This window comes from Anguilla rostrata, chromosome 4, assembly GCF_018555375.3.
Source record: "Anguilla rostrata isolate EN2019 chromosome 4, ASM1855537v3, whole genome shotgun sequence".
In the NCBI taxonomy this organism is placed as follows: domain Eukaryota; kingdom Metazoa; phylum Chordata; class Actinopteri; order Anguilliformes; family Anguillidae; genus Anguilla; species Anguilla rostrata.
In genome coordinates this window covers 24,386,657-24,409,512 of record NC_057936.1, presented here as the reverse complement: position 1 = coordinate 24,409,512, position 22,856 = coordinate 24,386,657, and the positions used below count along the sequence as shown (strand labels likewise).

The 22,856-nt window shown below is 40.6% G+C and overlaps 1 protein-coding gene across 4 annotated transcripts; it reads right to left on the bottom strand.

Moving 5' to 3' along the window:
* Nucleotides 1-2,729: 2,729 nt before the first annotated feature.
* atcaya (ATCAY kinesin light chain interacting caytaxin a) lies at nucleotides 2,730-22,571 on the bottom strand. 4 transcript variants are annotated; one of them, XM_064331671.1, is made up of 13 exons: nucleotides 21,524-22,567; nucleotides 17,695-17,802; nucleotides 11,405-11,463; nucleotides 10,810-11,046; nucleotides 10,082-10,261; nucleotides 9,890-9,992; nucleotides 9,393-9,524; nucleotides 8,548-8,634; nucleotides 8,153-8,251; nucleotides 7,601-7,636; nucleotides 6,916-6,981; nucleotides 6,449-6,513; nucleotides 2,730-4,778 (listed from the first exon to the last, which is right to left on the bottom strand). In XM_064331671.1, the coding sequence occupies exons 2-12, from the start codon at nucleotides 17,769-17,771 to the stop codon at nucleotides 6,480-6,482; spliced, it is 1,110 nt and encodes a 369-aa protein (XP_064187741.1). In that variant the 5' UTR covers nucleotides 17,772-17,802; nucleotides 21,524-22,567; the 3' UTR covers nucleotides 2,730-4,778; nucleotides 6,449-6,479. The 4 variants fall into 4 exon arrangements, with proteins under 4 accessions (XP_064187741.1, XP_064187739.1, XP_064187740.1 ...); XM_064331669.1 differs by lacking the exons at nucleotides 2,730-4,778; nucleotides 6,449-6,513 and adding an exon at nucleotides 6,670-6,781 and having other exon boundaries at nucleotides 21,524-22,571; XM_064331670.1 differs by lacking the exons at nucleotides 2,730-4,778; nucleotides 6,449-6,513; nucleotides 17,695-17,802; nucleotides 21,524-22,567 and adding exons at nucleotides 6,670-6,781; nucleotides 13,051-14,669.
* Between the last annotated feature and the right edge of the window lie 285 nt (nucleotides 22,572-22,856).

The following is a 22,856-nucleotide window of genomic DNA, read 5'->3' as shown; positions in this document are numbered from 1 at the left end:
AATGTTATTTCATAATTATATTAGTGAATGTATAACATTGATTGAATGAGTATGGCCAAAAGTTATTTATCAGTGTCTCATTATGTATAGCTTGTGGTTCGATCACTGACAATTAGTCATTAAGAGCAGACAAAAGCACATGAAGGCATGGAATTTCTCACCCCACTATTGTGTCCTTGTGCCTTTGTCATGTGCGGGGGAAAGTGGGAATGTGAAACGTGATGTGTTTTCTGCAGACAGAGGGAGATAATGACAAGGATTATGCATACGTGCAAGAGGTCACCACACAAAGTCCAGATAAGGTTTCCTTTATTAGGTGAAGTGTGCTTTGAACATAACACACCCTCCCTTCCAAATAACCCAATGGCAAAAGCTATTCAACAGAGGAGGGACAGGCAATAACTGTGTGTTTGTGTTGATTTACAGCGTGTGACACATTCCATCAGTTCTACAAGCAGTCAGTGCAGGGAAAATCATTTTTATCAGTGCAGCCTAGTACCTACTTTGGTAATGCATCATAGTGTTTCCCTAGGCAAGGTAAGATATGACAAATCAATTTATTAGTGTTGTGCGCATTAATATTAATGTCTTGTTGAAATAAGTGATCATATGTTTTATAGCATTGTGATGTGAAGGTGAAGTAATGAGACCTGTCCCTTTTAGAATCACACAGCCAACTTAGCCAGTGGTGTTTAAAATTAATCTCTCACAATGCAAGGTTTCATGGAAACCAAAAACCATTTATTGATTTGTCCATTTATGTGTGTATGTTTTTAAGATTTTGGCCAATTTAAATAGATCATTTAAATTTATTATTTAAATGATAACAAACCGAGGGTCTCTTGTTTTTATAAACAAATTCATTTACACTTAAATATTTAATAATATATTCAATTTATGAATGTAAAGGGAAATCTTAATCCTTGCAGGATGACATAGGGTCATCCATAATTGATTTGGTATAGAGATATTTGAGATACAGATATTATGGTATAGGGATATGTCTTTCATAATGGAGTTTGTAGTAGATAGCAGGTTCCATTTAAAAACAGTATTCAATTAGTAACACAGTCCAATCAAACTAAAAGATATATGTCCAATGTGGAACCAAAACCTGAATTTACAGAAGAAGGAAGACTTGAGGAAAAGGTTTCCTAAGGCTGGAAAAAAATCAGGTCAAAGAGAACTAAAGCACTTAACATGTTCTTTGTCGTGTTCTCTCATTCTCGTTGCAAGGGTTTGCTCGTTATTCTATTCACAGACAGTTCGCTGGCTTTGAAGCTGTTCTTTATTTGGGCCCCTGTGTGTAGCTGCTTGCTGCGTCACACATATCTCTGATGCAACCGTCATGAGTACTGGGACAGTGGGAGTTATCACATGTGACTCCGTGTCAGTCTGCCTGTTTACCACAGAGGACAGGTCTCAGGTACATATGAGTCACCTACTTTACTGTCCTTTAACTCGAGTGAGCGCACGCGCACTTTGACTCTTATTATCTGCGATTTGACCTCTCTCATGCTTACACTTTAAATTGAGATCAAGTTGTTTCATTACATTCTGCTCAGAATATTAGCTGAAAGCAAAGTCATTGAAAAAGGTGAACTGCGCACATTAAACCACTGGAATCAAGAGCCACATTGGCTCAGTTATATAGCTGCTATTCTGAACATAAAACACTATGTGCACACATTGCACTGTAACATATTGCTGTCACAAGTATCGATTTATCCATTATGGGTGGCATGGATATAAGAATCTTCCATAAATGATGATCTGTAACGCCAGAGTGATAGAGCTGTATAGAGGAGATGAGATTCAGTATCTGTCAGGTAGCTGCTTCAGTCTGAAGCAATATTAATATTTTAAGGAGGGTACAGTATGTGAAAAAAATACAACTGTAAAGAAATGTTGAATGTTTGTTAATTTTGATTTAATAAACACAGCATTACTTCTTGTAGTTTAAACAATATCAGAACTGAGTCATTTACTATATACTGAACTTTGAAACCTGATGTGACAGACTAAGGTGAGGTCAACAATTCAAGCAGAGAAACTAATTTAGAATAAACATTTGGATTAAGTTCATTTGAGTATGCAAATTAATTGTTCTGCTTGCACACAATAAATATGTTTAACCATGTATCATTATTTTAAAAGAAAATAATAATAATCTGAGGAACTCAATATTTAAGTTAAATGGTATTGTCATCTGATATTGCTTTGTGATTCAGAAATTAATTTAATGTGAACTATTTCGAATTTACCTCTGAATGCTGATGGCTTCATGAAATAGTTTTGGTACCATAGAGTGTATTGCCGGTGAGACTGACATTTATCAGTTTTACTTGACAGCGATAAAATCTAATGCAATTTCAGTTCTGTTAGAATATCCATATCAGCTGCTCTGCGGATGTTTGATACAGCATTAAAATTGCTTGAACGGCGACAGTTGTCTCCACAGATCCAGGAATCAGAATGGGTCGTCGGTATACGAACAGCTCTTACAAACCTGTTTTGCTTTTGCACGGAGGCGGTTCCAGCAAGGTCCTTTACAAAAGAGTTTTTTTTCCACAGCAGCAGAGTGAGGCGAGTGAACCGCCCGCGTTCCATCAACACACATCCTACCGCCGGACTCTCTGCCGTCGTTGCTACTGAAAATCGACGGCACAAAACTGCTTATTGTCGAAGCTCCGTGCAATAAGTAAATAAAGAGTATAGATATAATCAGATTATGTCAGCTTTATATTTAATGCTAAGCACAGATATTTTACAGTAAGTTAGCCAATGTGTATCATTATTTATGCAGTTGGACAAATTTTACCCATTGAGTGTTTCTTGGGTTTAACTCTTTCTTACAAAGGAAAATCATAAACAAGAAATGATAAATAATATAAGACTAGGACAGAACCAAGTAGCATCGCATGGTACAGAAAAACTGCATGCATCTCTGGGCCTTTGTGCTTTCCTCATAAAGTAAACGATTTATAAGCCACAGCTGTGTGACGGATAGTGAAAGTAGTCCTTCCCTAATAATGTGCTTTTATCCACATACCTTTTTTAAATCAGATAACACCAGAAAGTAAGTTCATTCCAACAAAGCAGTCTAGTGTACTATCAATGGCATATCCAAAAATATTGCTGATTAAAACATGTCATGTTTGCCAGAAGGCTTCTAGATTTAATATTTGACAATGTTACACATGATAAAAATGATACAGGACAGAGAGGTATACCAGAGATTTGACAGCACAATTGTCACTGGAATTGGTTGTGATGAAAAATAAAACTGTTAAAAAAATCACTAACAATTATACTATATTCTTACCATTCAATAAGTTATTTGAACAATTAATTTCAAAGTGCAAATCAACATAGCTACTGTACTGTATATACATATAATTGATAAGAAAAATAAAACTCTATTGGTCTCTACTGCTGGTCAGAAGCAAGAAATCTTTACAGTAGAAGACAACAATAAACAAATCAATAGGCAAATTAATGATAAAAACATGCTGCTTTCATGACCAGGAGATGTGACCTTTCCCATCATGGGAACCAATCTGCACCACTTATCAACACAGCTTATCAATAGATGTAAGAAAGTTTGAGTGCCGGCAGCACTTAAATACAATCAAACCTTTACAGAAATCACCATACAGATAAGAGGCTATTCTATTAAACTGTAGTCAAATGCTTAGCAGATGTACTCTGATGCCTTGACTCCAAAACAGTCATTTTCAAAAGAGCACAGACAACGATGTACACTTTTAAACAGAGAAATGACACCGGACAGCATTATGGGGAACAAGCACAAGCGGTTAAATTACTGTACACAGATGCCACCGTTTTAGAGTGCAGATTCCTGGGCAAATCGAAACATCAGCAACCAAAAGGTGTTTGGCTATTTGTCATATAGCAGGGCAGGTTGATCAGAAACATGGCAGAATTAATATTTACAAACAGGGTGATGCTGCCACAGTTACAACTGGATGAATTATAAGTGCTTAGACATTCATGGCAGGGAAACGGGAAAAGACAGCTAGCACTACACACCAGTTGAAAACAGGCTGGGTTTCATGGTGCACAAGGACAGTGGTTCCTTTGGTGGGGGTGGGTGGGGGGGTGGGGGGTGGGTGGGGGGGGGGGGGGGTGGTGGGGTGGGGAGGATTTTAGCATGATTCCAAGGGCCCTGACTGACAGGGGCTCTCAAAAATAGTACAACATAGGATTTTCTGTGGTGGTGAGGTACAATGTGATATCGTCTCATGGGACCCAGTTCACTGGTGGCACACTTGCTCGACGTTCACAGATTTGTGAGGTGCACATTTAAAAAAAAATTGAACAGTCCAAGTTTGCACATTTTTGCTTCAGCACAATATTTTTTCATCAGCATCAACTTTCACTGGCAGATTCTGTGCAATCAATTTTATCACTGAAAGTGTACTTCACATGTGAGTCCTTAGTAATGTATTCCATGACCCATTGAAACAGACGGGCCTACATTTTAGGGGTTGGGGGAGCCCACAAGAGCACAGATCCTATCCAAGGATGGGGAAGCATGCCTTCATTGGAATGCTTCATGTTGGAATTTCCAGAGTAATATTAGACCTGGAGTGGAGGACTTAGGCGGGCAATCTAAGCTGAGCATGGAGTGTGTGGGGGTGACTCTCTCATAAGGAAAAGCACTGTTTCTAAAGTCACATATTTCCTTTGTACAGTTGTTTGATTTCCACTTGCTGAATGTGTAAATGCTTTTTTTTCTCACTCCAAACTTCTTCCTGTCACAGAGAAAATAAAGTGTTAAAATGAATTGTTGGCTTCATAATTTATTTGCTGTGTATACTGCACGTCCAAACATTCAAATTTTCTTCTTGCAAAAAAGCCATGATTTTGGTAAAAATTACATTATTTGCATGTATTTTCAAATGAGAATATTGTAAATCTATACCTCACCAAGTATGAAATGGCAGTAGAAGTATGCAAACATGCTTTAGAACACAATCCAGGTTTCCCGGTACGTTCATGAAACAATTTGAATAAACCCATGAATTCTGAAATTTAAGTGCCAAATTATATAATTGCATTTAAGACCGACTGGTGCATTGCTAAAACCCACCCTCTTTGCTCACCTCCTGATTAGAGATGTTATTATAAACTATTAGAACTGGATAAATACCACAACAACAGCACACAATGAGTTCGATATTTGCTCTAAATAGATGCAATTACTTTTTAATATATGCTTCATATTTTAAAAAAAGACCAGGGTCCAGCCATCTAAGTTACTTTCACCTGTGCCACAACTATATATTATACTATATGCGGAGTGGCATATTATGCAATCAGTAGGTCAGCATGCCATGTGATTACAAAACACAGCAATGGCGCTACTATAATTAAGGTTAATGTGGAGACATTTGATAATGTATTCAAAATATCACTCATCTGGGTTAGATACTAGTGTGAGAACCTAGCAGGTGGGGCTTATGTAATAGTGGAGCTGTATACGTTTAAAAAAATGAGTTGGAACATCTGCTTTGGTACTTGAGCACTCACAATCCTGCAAGGTCAGACAAGCGTTTCTAAATCAGTGGTTCTCAACCTCGGTCCTGGGGGACCTCTGGTGTATGCTGGTTTTCGTTCTAACCACAATTGCAATCCCAGAATTTTATCATGCCATTTTTTTTTCTTAATTAGGTGCTTTTTATGTTTGGTTGAATTATTCACCCTCTTAAGTCACATTATTTAAGAAAATGCTTAGCATGCCATGAAGAATAATTCTTCATTATCTACCATATGGTTAGTTTTTGTAGCCCAGGATCCACACTTTCACCAGTTAGGAACCTATTGATTCACCTCAGTTTTTAATTTGATTAATTAAAAAACCTTCCAGACAGCAGATCCCTAGTAACAGGGTTGGGCAGCCCTGTTGAAACCGTTTGCAGTACACCACACTGTGAATATGAGACTTGTATTCTTTGTGGCATGCACAGCTATATAGGACATAATGTGAGTTAAAAGGGTAAATAATCCCTCTAAACATTGTAACACATAATTAAGAAAAGTAACTTGTTAAAATTCTGGGATTGCAAATATGGTTGGAAGGAAAGCTGAGCTTGAGAACCACCATTCTAAATGATGGAATGCCATCTAGTGGCAATTAAAATAGTTACACTGATCCATAGATGATGATTTGTACTGTAGGGCAGGGATCTGATATTAAAATCCAGGAAGGCCACGATATCTGTTGGCTGTTGGTGTGCATCAGCACTTAAGTGCTCAATTGAAGTCATTGTTTGACTAAAGAGTCCACACACCTTGTTTCCAAGGCCTAAACGGGCTGCTGATTGAAAGGAAACCTCAAAAACATGCAGGCACTGCAGATACCCAAGATGGGAGCTTGAGACCCCTCATGTACAGCACAGAGTACAGTATGTTGATGGCTTACCTAATGGGAGGCACAGAGCTTCTAATTCACCTTACAGTCCCTGCTCTTCCACCATAGATGCTGGCCTGTAAACATAAAAATAAACATGTTTAACCATGTATCTTTATTTTAAAATGATTTTAAAAGAAAAGAGTAATAATCTGAATGAAATGATATTATAGACTTGATATTGTTTTGTGATTCAGAAATTAATCTAATGTGGACTATTTAGAATTTACCTCTGAATGCTGATAGCTTCATGAAATAGTTTTAGTGCCACACAGTGTATTGCTGTTGAGATGGACATTTATCAGTTTTACTTGACAGTACTTTACTTCCACCATAGATGCTGGCCTGTAAACATGTCAAATTGTGGTTATTTTTTTATTCACTCTATGTGCTTTTTGCAACAAAGTGTGTGAAAATGAGTACACCTTCCTCCTGCACAAACACATAAACCCCTATGGCTTTTTGCCATTTTTAATTACCTTTCTGTTTTGGCTGGAGGCTGTGAGTGCGGCTGTGGCAGATACTGCTGCTGTTCCTGTTCCATCCTGTAGAGGGCAGGAGATTGAATGAAAAAATGAGCTTACATTACAGGGCACGCTCACACTGCACATTTCATAAGTTCTATGATGTCACAGCCCACCACACATATCAGAGCTTCATTTCAGGGGACCATTGCATTTTTCTGCTCAACATAAAATGGGGAAAGGATAAGATACTTGCTGTATCCATCAGATGTACCCATCTAATCCTGTATTTAAAACAATATTTCCATATCATGGCATTAAAGAAAGAATGAATTTTTCTGGGGCAAACATGAAATAACAAAGTGATTCATTTTTACCCCAAAGCAAATGTTTTAGTTTAAGGTTAAACGTGATGTAACTGTCCCAGTTTTTCTGACCTTCAGCCGAAAAGCCAGAGTTTCTATTCCAGTTCTTAATTTAGATGAGCACCTCACAGTATAAAATAATACATAGTCTGGTGTTGTGATTTACTTCATGCTTATTGCAGGTTGCAGAATGAACTTTGCAGGAGAAGTTCACCATTTAACCAGAATCCTTGTACAACCACAGCTACAATACGCTCTAAATGACCATTTCACAATTATGATTTTGTGAGATTTTTATTCATTTTATCAGTGGCGTGGCAGTGCTTTTTTTTTACCTTTCTTTTCGAGCCTTATTTCTTTCTTCCTCATATCTAGAATGCCAAATAAATATGAGCAATTTAGGAACTGTAAAACAGAGTCAAGACATACGCTTTAATATGTACAGAGAATAAATGTGATTTTACTTTTGAATGTAATGATTCAGATGATTATTTTTGCTTCAAGAAATTTTAGGGCTCTATGGCTGTATAACTGTTCAACTAATGGTATGCATATACTGCACTTATATGCAGAGGTGGGTAACCCGGCTTCAAAGAGTAAAAAGACTGACCATGTATTTGCGCCACCAACCTGCACTAAACCAGCTGATTACAATAATTAGTTCTCCTACCATGGTGAAGAGTTATGCTAATTAGAATCAGCTGGTTTAGTGCATGGTGGTGGAGCAAATACATGGTCAGTCTTTTTACTCTTTGAAGCCGGGTTACCCACCTCTGCTTATATGAAATAATTCTGTTATAATATTTCAATGAGCACTGTCCAGTAAAGGCTAATGAGGGAATTAGTAGCAAAGGCAATTGCTACCCCTGGTGGTAGCCAGTACTTACTGCAGCACACACTCGGGGATCTGAACATGCTCCATTGGGATGATCTGTTCCAGCTCCTCCAGGCTGTGTACGTAGCGGATTTTGTCCATAAATTTCACGCTGTATGAAAAACATAAAAAGGCTCCATTCATATGGGAAACATTGTGGACATAATAGTTAGTACCTGATTACTTGTTTTTGACAGCTCAGAATGCAAAGAGTGACTCATAGCGCCATCGATTAACACCATCAAACATGCTTTTTTTCTCATTTGCAGTACGCTCCCCACTGTTTCACTCCTCAGAAACAGTGTCCGCCAACAGGCTGCGGCAGGGAACGTATTTCATTATTTTGCACCATAATACTCACTGGAGTCGCTGTGATAGAGAGGAGTCTGGTTCACTTAGCGTGCTCACCTGATGAAGGGCCTTGAGATGGCCAGTACAGTGCGGATGAACCAGGAGGGGTGAGTGATAATCAGAGATTTCAGGTTCTTCCTCAGCCTTGCAGAAACAGAAAAGCAAAGTCGTGCAGCACATGAGAAATGGACAGGCTCATTAGAGAAATTAACAACACAGGAAATATCCAAATAGGGGGTTTGCAGGTCACCCTGGAAATACACAATTAATATGTATTTAGACTTTGCAGAATGTACTATAGAATTAAAGTCAGTCACCCTTTCATACAGATCAGAACTGACAGGCTGAATTATTTGCACAGAGGTCTTATTACAGATTGCCTCCTATTGAATACTTTTAGATATATGTGGAAAAAAAATGAAATGGTCAATCATGCTGAAACTGGTCATCTTGGTGGGTGTCTATAATGTTCTATACTTACAGTGCAGGTAAAATATACAGATGACATCTTATAATTCAAAATAATGAAAAAACGGATCTTTTTAGATGTAACATGGATGAGCAAAGCAAACACCTCTGTGGGAGAGGAGCGCACATACACATCTTAATTTTCAAAAATGTTTTGACATTTTTTAAAAACCTTGGGCTTGCTACCCTAGATGCCCCTCGAATGCCATCGTTTGTCAACGGAAACCATCCAATTTATTATGTTTTCATAATCTGTGTGATTCCAGCTTCCATTGCTCATGATGGTCTTTGACAAGTGCAATTACTTTCCATTGATTTCTACAAGGCCTCAGCTGTGTCTGGCAACACTCGCATGTCCATCATAATTGCAAATGGCAAATGCATTTACGTCTCTGGTACAGTACGGGGACTAGACATTACACGCCATGCAGTACCTCCTGTCAATCATCTGGTAGCACTTCTTCAGCCAGCTTAGGCCGGGCATCTTCCTGCGTGGCGTAGCTCCATTCATGTAAATGATCATGTAGTCCTCAGCCACCAGCATCTCTAAGCTGCTGACCACGTACCTGAAAAGGTGGAGGGTAAGGGCGTAAAGACAGAGAGGAGAGCGCAGGTAGCAAAATGCCAAGTTATTAAAAATACCACATCAGAACGATTTCATACTTGGAAACCGTGAATACTGCTTAATTGACATGGCGTTTACGTTTAATCTAATAAGGTGTGTGACTGTTCAGTGGGCTGACAATTTGAAGTTGATGTGAAAATCCACACAGAATGCGCACACCTCCAGCTCTTGTGTTTATACATGACATAGTCAAAAATACATTTTTATTATATTCCTGTTTATAAATTAGAACAATGGAAGTATGCACCTTGTGACTTAATAAATGCTTCAAATGTGCAGGGTCTTGGGGGGGTCACTGTCACTTACAGAAAGAGATTCTCCATGATGTAGTGGTAGTCTGCGCAGCTGCTGTCGGGAAGGTAGCAGGCTGCAAACACAATGATGGCGTTCAGCCCCTCCCCATAATAACCTAAAGGAAGGACCAAAACAGACACGTGCTGAAAAGGTCACGCAAGCACACCGTGTGACCGAGAAGCCGAAGCGGACGGACTGACTGACCCCCGTGCGTGATGACGCGTAGGTACGGCCTGATGACCTGCATGTCGATGCGATGCTCTTGCTCCCCGATGATGACCGTCCTCCACAGCCGCCCGTTTGCGCCCGCGCCGTCCCCGTCCTCCCCTGCCTGCCCTGCCCGGTCACCCGGGGGGGCCTTGGCAGAGGCCACCGGCGTGTCATCTGTGTACAACAGAGATTAAAATTCCAGGGGTCAGAAAGTGAAAGTCGTTTCTTCCACCCGTGAACTCAGCCAGCTGATTTCACTGAACAGTTCTACCTCCTGTGTGCACAATTTAGCAACTCCTGGTAACTGGAACAAAATACTGGGGCGGACTTTCACTTTCTGAACTGGGATTTTCCATCTCTGGTGCACAACCAACTACCGCAGTTCACCACACTGCCAATCCAACAAGGTCACATTGAGCTTCTGAGTTCATATTATGGCTGGTTTGGTGCGACTGCAGGCCTGGCAGAAGTGATGTAAGTGAAATCACATGGGTTCTGAATACATTAGCAGTTCAATGTGGAATCACAACATGACCTCATTTTAATGACTTTCAGTCCTCTGCATCTCTTAAGAGGAAAATCTGAAGAAGGGATGATGAGAGAAATCTAAGGCTTACTGTACAGTACATAGGCACATACAGCCTTGACCCTTGTGGTTTGTAGTGAGAGAACTCAACATGTAATGTGCTCCAACCCCATGACACCCATTTCCCTGGGCTGACCTTCCCACTCCAGCTCGTTGCCATTGGTGATGAACTCAAGAGAGTCTGTCTCATCCGGTGTCTCGATGTCGTCCACGTTGATGTCGAGGTCGTCTGGTGTGTCAAGGAAGTCGTCGGACAGCAGAGAGCCCTCGCTGTGGTCCAGAGACAGGTTCATCTCAGGGGCCACTAAGGTGCGTCGCTTCCGATGGCCTGAGCCCCCTCCTCCCAAACCCACATTGAGGGAAGTGGGTGGAGCTAACGTAAGAGCCAGTGTCAGAATGTTAGAAATGTCACCGTGATTGGTTTAGCTTAATTTCACTCATTGTGACTCAAAATAAACCTTACAACTTTCTAATAGGCTAAGGGTCATTTTCTTTCCTGTTCCCCTGGTGATTTAACAGGAATAAAGTTGTGTCCGTGCACATGACCGACAGTGAAACATTCCCATGTATACATTTGGTTTTGGTACAAGATGTTCCAATAAAAACAAACCAAAGCAGTCAGCTCATTGAGATTCAGCACACGCTGAGCAGGCGTGTGCAGTGCCTCCAGTGGCTCTCGGCAGACCTGGTATATGTGCTGTGGTCGTGTGTTTGGACAGCACTCTACTCACACGTCCTATCATCTGTGAGTCCGCAGGAGGTCTCCATGTCACCGTCTTCTGGAAGTGGCCTGCGGCAGAGAACACAAGACTGTGGCAGCAGAATGCACACACAGCCACACACTTCCTCCACAGCAGCTGCATGCTCCTCGAACCACATGCTGTAAAGAAAGCCTACTTAATGCTGCCTTGAGCAATATATGCAGCGATAATTTTGTAGCAGTTATTTTGACCCTGCATCGTAAAATATGCAGCATGCATTATTCATCGTATGACACAATTCGTCACATGATATTTGTCTTGAGTCTTCAGAAATACACTGCCATGACTGGTTCTGAGTTATGTCATCCTGATGATCATGTTATGTAGGCTTAATGGCATATAGTTCAAGTAATTTGTTGCCAAAAAAAGAAAGCTGCAAAGCCAAGATTTAAAAAGTTTCTTGACCCTATAATATCACATCTAATTATTGTTGAAGATTTCAACATTACTCAAAATGAAACCTCAAAATTTCCTCTCAAACAACACTACATGAAGTTGTTCCAGCACGGTAGCACGAACATCATTGGAAGAGAGATAATAACCCCCCCGATAAACCATTGTGTGAATACTAACTACAGCCTACAGAAAATCTGTACAACTAGAAAGAAAGGCGGTAATCAAAGTCCCTCTGGGGGCTTTTAAAATTCTAGTAGCAGCACAGAAAGAAATGAGAAAGGAGTGAACTGGTGACATGTTAATAACCCCTCTGCTGTGTTAAGGCAGAAACAACTGCCACCCTATAGCCATTTTACAGGAAATCATTATTCCAGAGTATCCCTCTGAAGTGAAAGAGAAAAGAGCCAAAAAAAACCCCCAAATGCACAAAACACCTCATTGCACATCTATGGAGAGCTGACATTCGCTCACAGCCTGCTAGACAGGGCAATGAGTATCTGAGTGAAAGTGAAAGACTTTATCACCCCCCTCAAATTGCAGCACTGTGCAGGACTGCGCAGACTGGTTTCCCCAGTATACAGAACTACGCTACCCTGACAAATGATGTCTCTGCATATAACTGTGCAAAATGATTATCCCCCTGCACAGACTAATCACACAGCTGCACGGCTGTGCAGACGGTTATCCCTCTGCACAAAACTGCGCTAAGCAGACGCTTATCCTTCACTACCTCTGTGCAGAACTCCGTAAAGCAGACGCTTATCCTTCACCACCTCTGCGCAGAACTGCGCTAAGCAGATGGTTAACCCTCTGCACCTCTGCACAGAATTACTCTACGCAGAGAGCTTATCCCCTGCACCCCTACACAGAACAGCGCTACGCAGATAAATTGTACCTCTAGACACAAATATACTGCTTGTAGCCCTTATTCCTCTGAGCTTATCATCGAACAGCTGATATTTTCCACACATAATACAGCAGAAAGCAGAGGAACAGAAAAGGTGAAATAAGGCCGTGACGAAGCGAGCAAACGTGTGAAATTTGGAACAGTTTGGACTCACCTGCAGGAGAAGAAGAGGGAATGATTTTATACAGGATTAAGGTTGCTTTTCATCTACAGTCGTTTATCCTAAATTGTCCCTGTGCAGCACCCTTTTAGGAAATTGGAGCTGCGACATTCAGCCTAGCTCACACACACACGCACGCACACACACACAAACCACAGAAGGGACTTGGCCTTATGATGCATCTGCTGCTCCTCTCCTTTCTCTAAGCCTGTCCGGCCTCCATCTTCCTGAGATGATGCTGTGTTGTTGACTGCTGACTGTGGTCACATGACGTAGGGCATTACCATATAAGGGCAGAGCTGCACCTGCTCTTTTCTTAGACTCAGGCAGCCTTATTCATCGCTCTCTCTCTCTCTTTCCCTCTCCCCCCTCCTTCATAATGTCCTCTCTTTCAGTATTTCCACTCTCCTTTCTCAATCTTACAGTTGCTCCTATTTAGCATACGGGGGGATGGGTGGTGCAAGGTGGGGATTGGGTGGTGCATAGTAAATAACAGTGGATGCTCGGACTCATGTACAAGTACTTTGCTTCTGAGAGACTATTGACTATAATCAATATAGAAACCTATCCAGTCCAGCACTGATCTGCATAAGCCTGCTTTCTTTCTAAATGCAATGCTATTACTAAAATAGATGTGGTTGGTTGTGAATTTCGCAAGGATGGTGGGAAAAACAATTATATCATGGTAGCAATTCCCATGTTACTGTCCTGGGTAGATGTCAAATATACATCACAGCTCAAGGGCCTACCCTTGATCGTGTTTACTTTTAATTAACAGTGTGCTGGTGATGTGACTTTTAAACCTTGCTATACGACTGCACAAGCTAATCAATGGGAAATGACTTTCTTACAATCAGTTTGTCTACATTACATCAACCTTCAAGATTGAGTCTTGTGAGCATAAGGAATTCAAAACACTATGCTAACAATTGTTTCTGAGGTTAGGGTTTTGTCTCCTTGCAAATTAATTTCTGAATCTACCTTGAATTAAACATATTTCCCTAAATTAGTCCATCATATAATAAACCCAAATATTGGATAGAATATAGCGTGCTCCATAATGTTTGGGACTTAAAAGGTTAAAAGTGCACATTCTCAAATTTTATTAAATGGGATTGTTATACATATTGGTTTCACCACGTAGAAATTGCAACACATATCAGGACACCATAATGTTTGGGACATATTAATGTTATGTAAATGAAAGTAGTTGTGTTTAGTACTTTGTTGCATATCCTTTGCATGTAATGACTGCTTGACTTCCGTGACCTATAGACATCACCAGGTGCTGAGTATCTTCACCGGTGATGCTCTACCCAGGTCTGTACTGCAGCCATCTTCAGCTCCTGCTTGTTTGGGGGCTATTTGAAATGCATGTTTATTTAGATTCAGATCAGGTGAATGACTTGGCCAAACAAGGATTTTAGTTTTTGGCTTTAAAGAATTCATTTGTTGCTTTAGCAGTATGATTGGGATTGTTGTCTTGCTGTAGGATGAAGCACCATCCGATGAGTTTGGAGGCATATGGTTGAACGAGAGCAGATAAGATGCTTGTGTATACTTCAGAATGCATTCTGCACATTTCATTGGTACGACTCTGGTCCTCATTGACAAACAGCAATAACAGACTCCAAAGGCAACCAAAAGCCTAGAATCAAGATGAAATATTGAAAGCTGTCTCATACCTGCACTAATGAAGCAGTTAAACACAACTGACTAATCAGAAACAAGTGAAACCATTTGTCCCAAACATTATGGTACCTTGAAACGGGGGGACTATGTATAAAAAGTTTTGTAATTTTTACATAGTGAAATAAAAGCTGAAAGTGTGCGCTTTAACCACATGTAAATTGTTTGATTACAAATATATAATCGAGGAGTACAGAGCCAAATCAAGAAAACATGTAGGCCAACACCACAAACCATCTACACAGTTGTGCCACAGCTATGGTACTTCTCTATATTTTATGTAGATAATTTAATCAGGAAAAGTATTACACAAGCCAGCAACCTAAATCATCAGGTCTGGTACTGAAAATATTTTAATATTAATGGTTACAATAGGCCCTGACACTTGCTTCTATCCTCTGATTTTTCACACCTTAACCTCTATGTTGTCATAGCAACCAGTTTTCTCCATACCTGTGAGCCTGAATGTAATTTTTACATGTCCTTTATATATTTTCCATATATGGCTGTTACAGCCACTATTAGCACATTCATCACCAAACATTTTGGTTTGCTCATAATGAATCTCTCCGCTCTCCACTTAGGTAAGTTACTTTGCATAAGAGCTCCTGCCAAGTGACTAATGTAATGTAACATATAAAAACACTGTGCTGCTGTTCATTTTCATAGGCTACTCATTTACAACCCATTCTAGAAGGCTTTCCTAGGCCGGTGCAAAGCTGGTCCAGATGGGAACTCGCATCATCCCTCAGGGGTGGATTACAATTTATGTAATGCACTGCTGCTAGGTATTTACTACAAGAAATAATAATGACATCACACCAATGTGCTGGTTCCACTCAATTCACATTCCATCATTTCAAATGTTCACAAAAAAAGGTTTAATAGACTGTTGATTATCTATAAATTATTGTGGTTATTATTATTATCACATGAAAACATTTTTAATGTATGTAACAGTAACTACATTCATAAAACAAATGCTTTCGAGATAAATGTTTGCATATAAAGCGAGGACCAAAAATGTATTTCTCTGAATATTGCCTTTATCAGTGTAAGATGCTTTTCTATGTAACATCTAAATATAAGATGTTATCAGTAACTGTATTAGTAAGAGGAAATGCCAATGAATGCCTTTAAAGGATTCATACTACAGTACACAAGCCACACTCAACAGCTGAAGAATGACGATCCACGAAAATGGTGAGACTTTGTAAATACACAGCTGAAAAGGAAGCCAAAGGGCTCAGGCCATGTATGGATGGATGAAGTTGCAAAGGCAGATGTGGCCAGGGAATTAAAAAGACGTTTTTGCTGGGGCGTGGTGTGAAAGCACATCGCAGAGCATTCTCCCTCTTCCAACATCTAGCGACAAGAATGAGCTTTGCTCTGTTGGAGAGGTGAAGTCCTTACTAAAGTAATCATAAAGTAGAAAAGCGGCAGGCCCGGAGGGCATTACTTCTTGGCTTCTAAAAGAAGATATAGCTCCTGTCATGATTAATCTCTATAATCAGTCATTCTCAGAGGGCAAGCTTTCAACCATGCGGAAAAACGCAAATGTAGTGCGCGTACCCAAAGAGCCAGGAGCAAACCGACCAAACCGTTCAGACCAATCTCTCTAACACGTATCATAGCAAAACTTCCAGAAAAGGGTATGCTGAAACAAAACAGCCACCATATCCTTTCAGTCGTAAAAGATCAATTTGCTTACCAGAAGACCTGTTCAACCACAATCACCTTAGTCAATGCATGCCAGTCCTGGCCAAACACATCGGACTCACAAGACAGCACAGTAGCTCGAGTTTTATTGGCAGCCATGACCAAGGCCTTTAATAGAGTCAATTATGCAACACCGATGCTGCACTTTTGTGAGGTCATTTCAGATCCCCAAGACATAGTACAGTGAGTTAGAAGCACTCACCCACGGTGGGAATAGAAACCCAGGCCTCTCACTCCAAAGACAAATGCATTACTAGTAAGCTAGAGGTGAAATCACTAGCTAAGGGCAGCAACATTATTTTGAACCAGAGGGTTGTATCACCAGAGTAACCTGCCATGAGGCCTTCGCTTTATTGCACCTCTGTGCTTACAATCAAACTAACCAAACTACACCCGCTACAATCACTCCCCTTTGAATCCCTCACCATTTGAAACTCCACAGCAACGTTTTTTTAATGATTCTGAATCCGGGTCAGTCCGCACCAACGTAGCCTGCTACGAGGCCTTTGCTTTACTACACCTCACTGTACTTCCTCGCGAACTAGCCAAGCAACACCCACTACAATAGCATGGACTCTCAACTACCTCCTTGGAAGGACTCAAATGGTCTCTTACTAATTTACTTTGTCCTCATCAGAACAGTGCTTGAGTATGGGCATGTTCTACTGCTTGGATGCACCAAAGGGCAGGAAGAGAAGTTGGAATGAGTACAGTGCAGAGCACTTAAGATCATCTCTAACTCGGGCAGTTGGCCTCTCCTCCACCTCCCATCTCTTAAACAATGAAGGGAGGAGGTCACAATTTTTCTACTTAAAGGGATGATCAATCCATCCCACCCATTGCGTGACCTCCTTCCTCAAGCTGGACTAAAAAGCACAGGCAGACCAATAAGGAACAGCTCAGCTCTCTCCATACTCCCTGCCAGGACCAAGGGTGGTCCTTCTTGTAAACTGCAAACAGATTTCATAATGATAGAGATGAGCCATAAAACCTTGCCTGTTATATAGACACCAGGATAGACTTGAAATGTGAAATTTTGTAAATGACTCAAGACTCAAATACAAATATAACACATTAATGCAGTTAAATTAAGCAGAACGGTACAGATATGAGTTATTTAATCAATTTCATGATAAAATATTGATAATTAACCTTGTGATTTCATGCTTTGTGTGCATATTGCTGAAGTGAAAAGTAGTACTGTTGAGGAGGGACCAGTCCATCCCAAATTATAAAAATCTGTGCATCATCAACTGCAGTCACACCATGAACATTAGCAACAGCCTCTATTTGGAGCTGCCCTCATAACCCTAATTCAGGCAAAACCCATCTAATTAAAGCCCATCCTGAGCATCCCCTGAGCTGTACCCAGGAAGCATGCAGGCTCACCTGGGGAAGTCCTCATCCTGCCACTCATCCTTCACTTCCATGTTCTCCATTCGTAAGGTAGCCTCAGTTGTGCCCATCCTCCAGAGAGGAAAGCCGGGGCTGGGGATGCTGCAAGACAGACAGATCTGCTGAGGAGGACCAAAGGTGGGAGCTCAGTGTATTCAAACTCAATGCTCGCAGACACAAGGCTCCTACTTCATTTCCTCCATGTGAAGGAAGTCAGTGGAACACCTCTCTCGGTATGCCAATAGGGTGGATTAAAAAAAAAGAAAGATATATATATATATACAATGTATGATTCGGTGAAAATCACAGAACTTGTCTGGCCATAACAATCAGTGGAAGATGGCAGTAACAACAATAGCAAGTTATATATGATTAAAAACAAGACCTGTACCAAGTGCAGGTCGCAAGACTGTCCCATGACAACCATGTGAAATCCACGTGATAGAGGGACTCCTACCCCCCATTCCCTCAAAGTCAATCAGAATGTGAATTTCCTGCTAAATCCTGAGTGAAATTTCAGGAAAAATTAGACGTAATCCTTCTTCATCTCCTCCTAATCCACACAGAAGTGTGTACTTCTGAAGTGTTCAAGCCTTTTCTTTATGTCATCCTGATTTAAGGAGACAGTGTTCCTTTTTGAATAATAGGGTGACCTATTTCAAGGACATTGTATTTATTGTGACTTGAGCTATTATCAGAACACCAAGAGGACATCTCTGTCTCAAATGATGAATCAGTGCTGACTTGAAAAATGTATGCTATGTGGACTGACATCTGAAAATTATATGGTTAGTACCTGAAAAAATAAGAACGATTTGAAAATTAAACTTTACATATGCACATATGTGTGAGCCAATGTGTGTTTTTATGTGCATTGTTGTGTATATGCCCACCAGGTCAAATTTTTCAAATTTGAGAGTGATTTAGATTTGCCTACTGTGACACATCTCGGTTCTCGGACAGTCAGATAGTACAGAAATTCTAAATGCATTGTATATTTTCCACATTGCTTCATGTGAATGCCATCAGCGCACTCAAGCAGAACACCAACAGATCCCAAATGAAAGGCTCTTAGTGGCAAAGGATCCCTGGGTCAGTGGCTGCAGTATTTATGGTAACAGATGTACCAAGGAAAACCACTACCAGACGTATGTAGCTGCAAGACTGGTCTGTTCACGTGATATGAGTAGCTCCGTTTATCTGCGTCTATTTTAATGAATTTATTGATTTTGTTTGAGAATTAATATGTCAAGATCATAGAATATAAGATGCTATAAACACCGTCATATGTCTGTAGGGCACAGCTGTGCTAATAATGCACCTTGTAATATAATTAATTCAATCCTTTATCATGGTGTTGAAGCAGGACTATGTTGTACTGCCCTTTGACTCATCTGAGACCAATTTAAAACAATCACTTACCAATACAGAGAAACAATGAGGCACTGTAGTGTTGTATATGACAGTATCAGGCCAGACACAAGTTTTTGCCTTACTGTTTTGTCAATGTGCTTTTTAACATTAAAAAGACAGAAAAGCTGTTTTCAGACTTGTATTTAAGTTTATGGATGATAAATAGAAGTGAAACTATACATAATTTGAATCACCATAGCTGGAATATAACATCATGTATATCAGGGGTGCTCACACTTTTTCAGCATGCGAGCTACTTATAAAATGACCAAGTCAAAATGATCTACCCACTACAAAAATGCGAAACATATATTTATTTACAAATATATTGAGGATTCTTTATATGTACAATGTATGTTGATGTACCTTGCATAACCGCATGAGCCAATATTGCACAACACAACATAATTAACTATGTACATTTTTTTGTCATTACCTGAGTTTACTCTGATGACTTGCACTGAATTGAATCAGCCAGGGATACATAGTCCGGACAGTAGCTGCTGACAGCCAGCCTCAAGCACACTTCCAAATGTTCATCAGTCATGGTGGAACGGTACTTGGACTGACTAGCTTGTTAGTTTTGCTGCACTTGGCGCCGTTTGCGCATGCGCAGTGACCTAAGTGTCAGAAAAATTCAGATGTCATCTAACTGGCTGCCCTATATCAATCAAGTGACGGGATGGAAGACAGGCTGACGTCTATTTTTTTTAAAGGAGTACCATGGTTATTTTCACACTTTCTCGGTTTTATGTGCTATTTGCACAAGAGGCATTGAAGAAACACAATTAGCAAAGTATTAAATATGTCCGTTCTGTATTTTTGGAGAAATATGCGTTTTAAATTCATCGTCCTATTTTCAACCGGTTGAGAAAGTTGTCATTTTGCTGTGTCACGAATACAGTAACCACTCCCATTTCCACGCTCCGTAAAGAAATCTGACAGGTCACACCGTCCTGCTGTTCAGACAATGCAAATATTTGACTAACGTTAGGTTCACTTAAATTAGAGTGCCTTTAGATTATTTCTGGTTATCAGAATATCAGATATTCATTTAGCTAGCTAGCTAACGTTAGCTAGCTAGGAGGTTTGCTTTCATAAGGCAATGTTATCGATAACGTTAGCTTGCTAGTTTGCTTTTATGAGGACGTTATAGTTGTGCTTTTATCTTAACTTGGCTAGCTAGATAGCAAAAATTATAATTGGATATAAGTCAACGTCCTTACCTTAGCTATCTATCGATAATTGATATACTACTAAGCTAGCTAGCTTGTGAAAATTCAGTCTCCCAAAGAGAGCGCGTAGCATGGGGGTAGCTATGGTAACGGGGCACGGTCTGTCAATCATAGCTAACTGACAGTTCTCATTACCACGTCCAGACGGTTCGGGTGAATTTTTATAGTGGGAAATTTAGGCTTAGAAAAATACGTTTTAAAGTACATTGAAATGACTGAAGAATAAAAAAATTATGCACATTTGTTTTGTTGTTGAACGTGACACTTCCCAGTTGTCTTTAGGCAACCACCATGGTACTCATGCGATCTACCAATACTACCTTTGCGATCGACTGGTAGATCGCGATCGACGTATTGAGCACCCCTGATGTATATTATTACATCCATGCAAGACATGATTGGAAGCAGATGACATTGGCACTCAAATGTGTTGAGCATGCACCTTTTCTGAAACAAGATTTAAATGCCAGCTTCCAAGTACATGATGGAAGTAGATGCATGGCATTGAGGATTGCAATTGAGCAACAAATCCTACGGCTGATGTATGGAAGTCAACAAAAATGTAATGCCTGGGTTTTCACCAGGGGCAAAATAAACTGACAAAATCAACTATTACTCATATGGTAGATGGGGATTGCTAATACACTTGAACAATAATTGAAGTCGCTGAGTGTTGCAGTACAAGCAAGCTCAATGCAAAATAATACGGGCGAAGTAAACAATGAAAAGCACACACCCCCTCTAAGTACAATGACATGGCACTCAGCAATGCCGTTGGTCTGAATACCAGAAATGGATACCCTGCAGGCATTAATTGCATAAAATACAGTGCCATGACATGCTCTGAAACAAATGAATAGGAAAATTAGCACAGGAAGGCATGGCTGCTAGTTTTACATTTCATTGCTCTGGAAGACGGAAAAAGGCACTCAATCCTGATTAGCAACATTAAATAGAGCATTAAATGTTATCTCATCAATGGAGAATGGCTGCGTATTTGAGATGCATTACACAACCTAAAATAAGTACGTCATCCATACATAGGCACTTGCTCAAATTGATAAGTCTTCCACAGAATCTCCATGGAAAAGGCAGAAACACAATATGCTGTGACAGCATCTCTTCGATACGAGGAAGAGAATGGCAGTCTGGTCTCTGAGGGAGGCAGTACTCACATTTACGGGACAGATTTGTCCGTTCTCCTCTGTCCGTCGGTCCTTCTTTAACTCCTGCCTTCCCGTCTTCCCCGTGAATCAGCGACGCTTCGGCTCAAGAGAAGAAAATGTTATTGTTTCAATTGAACGGCAATGCATGCCTGGTGTGTTTTTTTCTCTCCTTTTTGTCTTGTGTGAAGTTATTGGCCCCAGTCCTGGTTTCTAGGGGGGGATTGCCAGTGACAGCAGCAGGTGTGTGAAGAGACCAGACAGGACAGCTTGCTGTCCTCCTGGGCAGGATGAGGTAGAGGCGTACCCCCTTGTTGTTTGGGTGGGAGTGCTAGAGAAAGCTGTTCTCTGCAGTGGGAGCAGCGTTGTGGGGATTTTTCAGTATTCCACTTAGGTCCCTGTGGTCTATGATATCATAACCGTATCTGTTTCTATATTTGTCATTGAATAACCATTTCTGTCTGGACTCTGCCTTTCTACTCTTTTAACTCAGATGTCGTGATCATCAACATGTCAGCTCTTATCCCTGCTAATAAGTCCATCCATCTGCATGGGTAGATGGATTAATACTTTTTAAAAACCCCATTTTCTGTGTTCTCCTCAGCTCCTCCTGTTCATCCTTTCCTCAAAATCGTAAAATTCTTAATTTAGGAGCAATTCAATCCAAATAATTTTTTTCTGTCTCCTTGTGTATTCATATGTTTTCTCCTGTGAATGTCCCCGTCTTTCAGATTTCCTGTCTGTCTATCCGTCATAAGTCATTACAGATGGTTTCTTCATTGCCACTGTTCCCTGGCAACAACATCGCTGGTTCGCCTTTCTCCCAGTCCCTCTCTTGGTCTACATCAATCCCCCCCACAACGTACACGCACGGATACAACCGCACGCACTCCGTCTCACTCTCAAAAACCCCATCCTATCAGATCCCTCCCTCCTCGCTCTCTATCTCTCGCATCCTCCACTCCTGCCTCACTCCTCCCCCATCGCTTTGCCCAGCTGCAGGGTGCTATTGGCGGTGTCAGCCAGCAGTGAGACTCGTAGCCTGCATTTGTGGGGTTCTGAAGCGGAGCAGCAGCATCCTTTCTGCTCCTGCTATTGGCTGATGGATGCATTACGCTCTGCAGTGTGTTTTCACGTTCTATTAATACACTGGGCTTGGGCTGCAAAGCTCCAAGTATTCACGGGGTGGCAGTGTACATCGCCTACACTCCACACTGCAGATTCTGGAGTAGGCTTAGCACCAGCAATTTTCTATACTAATACTATCAGCATTCTACTTTATGCTACAGAAAGACAAGCTGGCAAATTTATGTGTTCTGCTGCAAATTATGAATATTAAATGTTA

Coding starts and splice junctions, on each gene's coding strand:
- atcaya (XM_064331669.1), bottom strand. CDS start 17,771: ATGGGCACAACTGAGGCTACCTTACGAATGGAGAACATGGAAGTGAAG. Junction 9,525..9,889: donor ATCATGGAGAATCTCTTTCT/GTAAGTGACAGT, acceptor CCACCTTTTCAG/GTACGTGGTCAGCAGCTTAG. Junction 8,635..9,392: donor TACCAGATGATTGACAGGAG/GTACTGCATGGC, acceptor TGTTTCTGCAAG/GCTGAGGAAGAACCTGAAAT.